This window comes from Tachysurus fulvidraco, chromosome 13, assembly GCF_022655615.1.
Source record: "Tachysurus fulvidraco isolate hzauxx_2018 chromosome 13, HZAU_PFXX_2.0, whole genome shotgun sequence".
Classification (NCBI taxonomy): domain Eukaryota; kingdom Metazoa; phylum Chordata; class Actinopteri; order Siluriformes; family Bagridae; genus Tachysurus; species Tachysurus fulvidraco.
Genome location: NC_062530.1, coordinates 25,281,623 through 25,291,397, shown reverse-complemented (window position 1 = coordinate 25,291,397; position 9,775 = coordinate 25,281,623). Strand labels below are relative to the sequence as shown.

The 9,775-nt window shown below is 36.9% G+C and overlaps 2 protein-coding genes across 2 annotated transcripts; both read right to left on the bottom strand.

Moving 5' to 3' along the window:
- Positions 1-1,740: 1,740 nt before the first annotated feature.
- Positions 1,741-4,780, bottom strand: LOC113652649 (extracellular calcium-sensing receptor-like). The gene is made up of 5 exons (XM_047822546.1): positions 4,300-4,780; positions 3,281-4,096; positions 2,976-3,203; positions 2,759-2,882; positions 1,741-2,636 (listed from the first exon to the last, which is right to left on the bottom strand). The coding sequence occupies exons 1-5, from the start codon at positions 4,555-4,557 to the stop codon at positions 1,741-1,743; spliced, it is 2,322 nt and encodes a 773-aa protein (XP_047678502.1). The 5' UTR covers positions 4,558-4,780.
- A 1,408-nt stretch (positions 4,781-6,188) lies between these two features.
- LOC113652656 (extracellular calcium-sensing receptor-like) lies at positions 6,189-9,008 on the bottom strand. Its single transcript, XM_027161868.2, has 5 exons — positions 8,736-9,008; positions 7,765-8,580; positions 7,461-7,688; positions 7,194-7,317; positions 6,189-7,096 (listed from the first exon to the last, which is right to left on the bottom strand). Exons 1-5 carry the CDS (start codon positions 8,991-8,993, stop codon positions 6,189-6,191), a joined length of 2,334 nt encoding a protein of 777 aa, XP_027017669.2. The 5' UTR covers positions 8,994-9,008.
- Positions 9,009-9,775: the final 767 nt, after the last annotated feature.

Below are 9,775 nucleotides of genomic sequence, written 5' to 3'. Positions count from 1 at the left end.
GGAAATAGATGTATGAATGCTGCCAGCATTGCTGAAGAGGTTAAAGGAGTGGGGGTCAGCCGTTAGGTGCTAAGACCATACGCTGCACACTGCATCAAATTGGTCTGCATGTCTGTATTCCCAGAGGAAAGCCTCTTCTAAAGATAATGCACAAAAAAGCCTGCAAACAGTTTGCTGAAGAAAAGCAGACCAAGGACTTGGAATACTGGAACCATGTTCAGGTGTGTCAAGCATGTGTGGCGGCAACCAGGTGAGGAGTACAAAGACAAGTGTGTATTGCCTACAGTCAAGCATCATGGTGGGAATGTCATGGTCTGGGGCTGCATGAGTGCTGCCAGCACTGGGGAGCTACAGTTCATTGAGGGGAACCATGAATGCCAACATGTACTGTGACATACCGAAGCAGAGCATGATCCCCTCTTTTCACAGACTGGGCAAGGGGCAGTATTCGAACATAATAATTAACCCAAACACACCTCCAGATGACCGCTGCCTTGCTTAAGAAGCTGAGGGTAATGGTGATGGACTGGCCAAGCATGTCTCCAGACCGAAACCCTATTGAGAATCTGTAGAGCACCTAAGTGGAAGGTGGAGGCGTACAAGGTCTGTAACATCCACCAGCTCTCAAATGTGTAAGAGGCCTCCAGTGGCAACCTGTGAGGCTCTGGTGAACTCCATGCCAAAGAGGTTTAAGGCAGTGCTGGAAAATAATGGTGGCCACACAAAATATTGACACTTTGGGTCCAATTTGGACATTTTCACTTATGAGTGTACTTACTTTTGTGGCCAGCGGTTTAGACATTAATGACTGTGTGTTGAGTTATTTTGAGGGGACAGCAAATGTACACTGTTATATAAGGGGATGCACTTTTTTCCAGGGATTTCAGAACAGCGTAACAGATATTACGTCATTGGGAAGGCATGACCTATTTGATAATCTAACCCAAACCGTAGTTTTTGGTTGTTTATTTGTTTTTGAAAGTAGCTTAACTGTAAGATAATAAAGCATAGTAGATATAAAATCTACCTGCATGACTGTTTTGTCCTTCATTATCCATCGTAGGTATGCTCATATTTCCCCCAAGAACTCCAGAAACGAAACCCTTGGAATTTAGTGAATGCCATTATACAAGCGGTACACTCACTACATTACATAGTAGGAAGGTATCCTTTCTTCAGTGTTGTTGCATAAAAAGATATAAAACAATATTTAAAAAAACTGTGAGGAGTGTACAGGCTACAGCTGAAATTAAATGCTAAAAAGAAAAATCTGATTTTGGGAAATATTTTTGGACAGTCAACCTGCTTAGTTTGAGATATTTAACATTTTGCCAGTTTTCCTTACCATAATGTTACACCACAAGGATAGAAAACAGTCCCGTACACTGCTTGGGTATGTTTATTTTTATTGATAACAGGTCTTTGACATTGCACTCAGAAATGTGTGATCAGTGTGTGATTTTATTGCACAGATAAAGAAAAAATATTGAAAGAAATTAAACTTTTGAGAGAAAACAGCCCAAAAATATGTGAAAACATACATTGATTGTCACCATAATTCTTTCACTAACTACTAACTATATACATGTAGTACTAAAGTCAGATAAAATATCAATTTATTCCAAAATGTTTTTAAAGCTTTCATTTAGATTAGCACATGTTGTTTACATATGTTAGTTTATTTGAACAGATCTTAGTATTGAATATATACGTAGACAGCTGAATATATTTCACAGACCATCATTTTGCCATCATTTGCTTCTTTGTATTCTTTTCTGGTTTCAGTATTATTATATAACATTTTGGAACAAATATGCAGAATAGCAAACCAAAGCTTGATGCTAAAATAGCAAATATCTCTACAGCTACAGTGAATTTTCCAGGTGAGCTGACATAAGCAGGAATAAATGTGATCCAAACTGCACAGAATATAAGTATGCTGAATGTGATGAATTTGGCTTCATTGAAATTGTCAGGCAACTTCCGGGCCAGAAAAGCCAAGATAAAACATAAAAGAGCCAAAAGTCCTATATATCCCAGTACAGCCCAGAAACCTATAACTGAGCCTACATGACATTCTAATATAATCTTTTCCTTGTAGTAGTTCATATTTTTGTAGGGAAAAGGAGGAGATATTGTTAACCAAACTACACAAATAATGACCTGCACAAGAGTGAAGGCAAGTACACTGAGTCTCTGCTGTAGAGGCCCAAACCATTTCATGACATTACTGCCTGGAAGTGTAGCCCTGAAGGCCATTAACACCACTACAGTTTTCCCCAGAACACAGGAGATACAGAGGACAAAGGTGATCCCAAACGCTGTGTGGCGCAGTATACAGGACCACTGAGAGGGCCGACCAATGAAAGTAAGTGAACAGAGGAAACACAGAGTCAGAGAAAAGAGCAGCAAGAAGCTCAGTTCAGAATTATTTGCTCTAACAATTGGTGTGTCCTTGTGTTTAAAGAAAATTACAGCAACACAGATAGTGAACAAAACTCCTAACAAAGAAAATGATACAAGAATGATTCCCATTATTTCCTCAAATGACAGAAATTCCACCAACTTTAAGACACAGTTATCTCTCTTCTCATTAGACCACAGTTCAGGAGGGCACTTGATGCAGGATATAGAATCTAAAGAAAAATACAATCACTGAAGTTAATTATTTTTTCTTGTTTGTTTAATAGTCTAATACAAATTTAAATCATACAATGACTTGTCTACATCACTGACATGAAAAACTTTAAAATTATACCTGTTATGTTACTGATTTCCCCATCTGCACATGGTATACAATCAAAGCAGCAGATTGGCCTTCCTTTCTGCACAGCCTTCCTGAAGCCCTGGGTACAACTGTTACTGCACACAGAAACTGGCACCTGAAAATCATTTTTATAGTGTACTTTTAATAATACGTCTCTAACATTATTATTGTACACATCATTATTATCATTTATATAACTGTTATTTACCTGTGGTTTATGGTGGGCCCAGACTATAGTGTTGTTGTTAAACAACAGCTGAAGGTGTGTTTGCAGAGAGGCATCATAGAAGCCCACTTTAATAAATACTGTTTTACCATCTTTACCTTGCTGCCAGTTTAGCACTTCATAACGTGCTGCTGGGTCTCCATTCTCATCAAAGAAAACATCCTCTCCTGTTGTAGTCGTGAAACTGATTTTTTTCAACTCATTCACTATCTAAAGAAAGTGTTGCATACTCAGTTATAAATATAAATACATACATATTTTTCATGAATCTATTTTGTTGTACTTACCTTCCAGGGTTGCTGGTAATCTGCTAATTTTGTACATGTAATAGCACCTTCTTGTCTATTAACCCTTTCTGTACAGCCATAACTATTATGTAGGGCATAAGCCACAGCATACACAGCCTTATAAACATTATTTGCAATTCGTAAGTCTGTAACATCTGTACTACTGTTTTGAACTTGAGTGAGGCTTTCATTGCCTTTGCACAACTGTTTCATTTCAACGTTTTCTTGTGTTAGAAATTTACATTGAAATATGGTCTCAAAAACCTCCTTGTAAAGACTAACATCAGTAACTTGATTAAGCTTAGTAAGAAATGACCCTAGGCCATCGATACTGGCTTTTGGGATAGCAAAACCCACAGCCCCTTTCAGAATATGTTTCCATTCAGCATTGGCAGTGTTCACATCGGAGATCCAGGACTCACTTCCAATCCACTGAAACCCAGTCATGTTCTGCGAGACCATTTCCTTTAGAAGAAAACCAAAGTCGGAGTTTGCAACAAAAGCTACAATCACTTTGGAAGTTGAAGCCTTGATAATCTCAATTATTTTCAAAATTTTGTCTCTGGAGTCTGTCTTAAAAAATGCTTTGGAATATTCAATACAGATTCCCTCTTCTTTGGCAGCACTGATAAATGCACTTATGCCATTATTCCCATAGTCATTATCACTGCACAAGGCCCCCACCCAGGTCCATCCAAAATGTTTGACGAGCTTTGCCAAAGCTCTGCTTTGGAAATAATCACTGGGAATTGTTCTGAAGAAAGATGGGTGTTTTTTTCTGTCACTTAGACATGCACATGTTGCAAAGTGACTAACCTGTAATAAAGGTCATTGGTTGAAATATAAACTGTACATAATACAACTCCCTAGGTTTTCATTTCATGAGAATCAATACAAACTGCCTAGATTAGATTTCATTTTATTTTCATTACACATGTACAAGGCAATGAAATGCGGACATGCAAGTGTAATTTCCATTTAATACATGACTGTAATTTTAAATTAGACATAGGATTTACCACAGGAATCTTCAAAGGTCCCACTGTAGTAGAGATGGCAATAGTGGGACTAGATGATGTTTGCCCTATAATTGCTTGAACAGTGTCAGGTTTGGAGCAGTGCACTGAAGTTGTATTTTCTCCATGACCACTGACTAAGGACAAAGCAGCTCTTGTGGTCAATTCAACTGTTGCACATGCATCATAGATTTTATAACCTAAATTGATGCCAGGCAGAATATCACTTCTGTTGTTGATTTCTTCAATTGCAAACATCATTGTTTGTGCACTTTGAAATTCTCTAAGGTTCAAACTTTGGAACAAAATCACAATATAAATAAAAATAACTTGTGGAATGTATAATGCAAATAATTAAGGAATATGCTTTTAACACAACCTCATTCATTTTGAAATTGTCCTTATGCCCACTCACCTTATGCATTCTCCTTTCTTAGGCCCTGTGGTAAATGTTTGTGCTGGCTGCTCCCATTTGTTGTGGAAGGAAAAAATCCCACCAATCAGTATATCCCCATCTTTACTAAGTTGGGGAGGATTGGGCAGTCCTTGGATGCTGCAGGGAGGATCAGCTGCTCTCACCTGAGTGAATAGAAGCCATGTGTGCAAGAAACTCATTCTTGTCCCTCCCAAACCACTTAGAACTTTAAGCTTTTATATAATCCATTTTACATACCACAATACCAAGACATCAAGGTGTAGTGATTACTTATGCATATCTGCAAGCTCATTAATTTGCATTTTGCATAATTCCTTTGATGCATTTCAGAGCTGGACTCAGAGTTGTTTTGAAATGATGGACTGAGTAGGACATGCTCCATAGGGCATGCCCCATTAGGACAATTAGCATGACAGGATATCAAATTTTAAAACATAGATACATTAAAAAGTATCTATGTTTATGTATTATGGTAATTCTGTCATGCTAAATGTCACAATCCATGCCATGGAAGGGCCTGAGCATAAAATGGCTATTTTGCACACCACTGGGAAAAGGAAAAGTCACATTATCTCTGCAGTCCTGTACAGTAACTCTCTCTTGTATGAATCACAGGCAATCAGTACAAAGGTATTATCACATTTGAAGTGCTTAGGAGCATCCACTGTTTTTGCTTGAAATGTATGATGAAAAAGATAATAATGTCCTTCCTTCTGCACTGACATATTACATATGTCAATGCTATTTAGTTGTTAATCATATTGGCTCTTTAAATTCTATTCAAATCTTAAAAAGTGCTGAACATGCTGAACAGGTGCTCATAGTATAGTCTGGGAATTGTTTGGAAGACGTGTAAAAAGATAAATTAACTAAGGAGTAATTGAATTTGTGCTAATTTATTTCAGGCTATTGCTGCAATTTAATGCTAAATGAAAAATCTGATTTGGGGGAATATTATTTGACAAAGTTAACCTGCTCAGTTTGTCACAGATAAATTGCATTTTGCCAATTTTACATACCTTAATGTTATACCACACGGATAGAAAAACAGTCCCTTATACTTATACTGCTTAGATACATTTACTTTTATTGATTAAAAGCATTTGACATTGAACTGAGAATTGTTTGTAAGGTGTTTCTTAAGACATATTCTATTGCGCAAATTAGTAAAAACAAACTACTATTTTTTCAGATAATATTTTTGAGGGAAAACAGCCACAAAATATGTGAAAACATGCATTGATTGTCACCATATGTCTGGCACTAACTGGTAGCTAGAAATAAATGGTTCAGCAAAGTTAATTTAAAATATTCCAGCTTATGTACCACAGTTACTGAAGTTATACATCTTTAGACTAAACTATTTTTAAAGCTTTCATTGATATTAGTATATATTCTTTACATATTTTACTTAATTTTATCAGATTTGTGTTGGTGAAGATCTGGACAGCTAAAGTCATTTTACAGATGCTTTAGCCATCATTTCCTTCTTTGTATTCTTTTCTGGTTTCAGTATGATTATATAACACTTTGGAACAAATATGCAGAATAGTAAACCAAAGCTTGATGCTAAAATAGCAAATATCTCTACAGCTACAGTGAATTTTCCAGGAGAGCTGACATAAGCAGGAATAAATGTGATCCAAACTGCACAGAATATCAGTATGCTGAATGTGATGAATTTGGCTTCATTGAAATTGTCAGGCAACTTCCGGGCCAGAAAAGCCAAGATAAAACACAAAAGAGCCAAAAGTCCTATATAACCCAGAACAGCCCAGAAACCTATATCTGAGCCTACATGACATTCTAATATAATCTTTTCCTTGTAGTAGCTCATATTTTTATAGGGGAAAGGAGGAGATATTGTTAACCAAAGTACACAAATAATGACCTGTACAAGAGTGAAGGCAAGTACACTGAGTCTCTGCTGTAGAGGCCCAAACCATTTCATGACATTACTGCCTGGAAGTGTAGCCCTGAAGGCCATTAACACCACTACAGTTTTTCCCAGAACACAGGAGATACAGAGGACAAAGGTGATTCCAAACGCTGTGTGGCGCAGCATACAGGACCAATCAGAGGGCTGACCAATGAATGTGACTGAACAGAGGAAACACAGAGTCAGAGAAAAGAGCAGCAAGAAGCTCAGCTCAGAGTTGTTTGCTCTAACAATTGGTGTGTCCTTGTGTTTGAAGAAAGTTACAGCAATACAGATAGTGAACAAAATGCCTAACAAAGAAAATGATACAAGAATGATTCCCATTATCTCCTCATATGACAGGAATTCCACAAGCTTTAAGACACAGTTATCTCTCTTCTCATTCGACCACAGTTCAGGTGGACACTTGATGCAAGATATAGCATCTAAAGAAGAGAAGGTGAATATCAATTTTCCATGCATACTGCAGTTTATCTTTCTGTTAATTTGTGCTTTATTAAACAAATATACTATAAATTATACCTGTTATATTACTGATTTCTCCCTCTGCACATGGTATACAGTCAAAGCAGCAAATTGGCTTTCCTTTCTGTACAGCCTTCCTGGTACCTGGGGGACAACTAGGACTACAAACAGAGACTGGCACCTGCAAAACATTACAAAGAGCATATATTTATTATTTCCTGAAAAACATTATTTCTTATATTTAATAATAAAATGATGTATTCATGAATATACAATACAACATTTATATGAACATTTTATAATGGCATATATATTTTTATTTACTTCTGCTTTGTTGTGGGCCCAGACTATACTGTTGTTGTTAATTGAGAGCTGAAGGTGTGTTTGCAGAGAAGCATCATAGAAGCCCACTTTAACAAATACTGTTTTCCCATCGCTACCTTGCTGCCAGTTCATCACATCATAACGCGCTGCTGGGTCTCCATTCTCATCAAAGAATACATCTTCTCCTGTTGTAGTCGTGAAACGGATTTTCTTCAACTCGTTCACTATCTAAAGGAAGTGTTGCATACTTTTTAGTTAAGCACATATGTACACATTTTTCTGAAGTCTTATTTATTGCATTTACCTTCCAGGGTTGCTGGTAATCTGCTAATTTTGTACATGCAATAGCAACTTCTTGTCCATTGTCCCTCTCTATACAGCCATAACTGTTATGTAGGGCATAAGCCACAGCATACACAGCCTTATAAACATTATTTGTAATTCGTAAGTCTGTAACATCTGTACTACTGTTTTGAACTTGAGCAAGGATTTCATTGCTGTTGCACAGTTGTTTCATCTCAGTGTTTTCTTGTGTTACAAATTTACATTGAAATATGGTCTCCCATACCTCTTTGTAAATACCTTCATCATAATATGGTTTAAGCTTAGCCAAAAATGACCCCAGGCCATTGATTTTAACATTTGGGATAGAAAAACCCACAGACCCCTTCAGAATATGTTGCCATTCAGCATTGGCAGTGTTTACATCAGTGATCCAAGACTCACTTCCAATCCACTGAAACCCAGTCATGTTCTGCAAGACCATTTCCCTCAGAAGAAAAGCAAAGTCAGAGTATGCAACAAAAGCTACAATCACTTTGGAGGTTGAAGCCTTGATCATTTCAACCATGTTGAGAAGTTTTCCTCTGGAATCTGTCTTAATAAATGCTTTGAAATATTCAATACAGATTCCCTCTTCTTTGGCAGCGCTGATAAATGCACTTATGCCATTATTCCCATAGTCATTATCACTGCACAAGGCCCCCACCCAGGTCCATCCAAAATGTTTGACGAGCTTTGCCAAAGCTTTGCTCTGATAGTAATCACTGGGAACGGTTCTGAAGAATGATGGGTGTGTTTTTTTGTCACTTAGGCATGCACATGATGCAATGTGACTAACCTGTAATAAATGTATTTGGTTTAAATATGAACTGTAGATAATACAACTTGGTATGTTTTCTTTTCATTTAATTAAAATTAAAATTGCCTACATAACATGCAATGCAAGACCAATTTCAGTTTAAATCATTTTTATAATTTGAAATTAAGATTTACCACAGGAATCTGCAAAGGTCCCACTGTAGTAGAGATGGCAATAGTTGGGGTAGATGCAGAATGTCCTATAATTGCTTGTACAGTGTCAGGTTTGGAGCAGTGCACTGAAGTTGTATTTTCTCCATGACCATTGATTAAAGACAAGGCAGCTCTTGTGGCCAATTCAGATGTTCCACATGTATCATAGATTTTATAACCCAAATTGATGCCAGGAAGAATATCACTTCTATTGTTGATTTCTTCAATTGTAAATATCATAGCTTGTGCACTTTGATATGATTTCAGGGCCAAACTTTGGAAAACAACATAAATCACAATGTAATTCAGAATAAGCTTTTTAAAATTAACTACAAGAATTATTTTGGAATATGTATTTGATAAAATCTCATTTCTATTGAAATTATCCTTATGCCCTATCCTACTACTCTCTAACCTTGAACGAATGCATTCTCCTTTCTTGGGCCCCGAAGTAAATGTTCGTGCTGGCTGCTCCCATTTGCTGTGAAAATTGAAGATTCCACCAATCAGTATATCCCCATCTTTACTGAGTTGAGGAGGATTGGGCAATCCTTGGATGCTGCAGGGAGGATCAGCTGCTCTCACCTGAGTGAATAGAAGCCATGTGTGCAAGAAACTCATTCTCATCCCTCCCAAAGCACCTAGACCTCTAAGCTTTTATATAATCCATTTTAAATCCCACAATACCAAGACGTCAAGGTGAAATGATTACACATGCATATAGGCAAGCTCATTATTTTGCATTTTCCATAATACCTGCTAAAATGCAAGTGTGATATTTCAAATATTTCTGAACTAATATCTGAATTGAATTGGTTCATAGCTTAGGATATTGTACATAGCTAAAGCCAATGAATATAATATTACAATTAATATACATCTACATGTAAAAATACAGAATGGCCATATTCGACAAGGTTCCTTTTTCAGTTCTTACTGCATATTATCTTGCTAATGTTTTTTCAATTTATCTACAAACTCATGAAAATAGGGGGTGAAAACTAAAGTGGTTTAAGTAGATA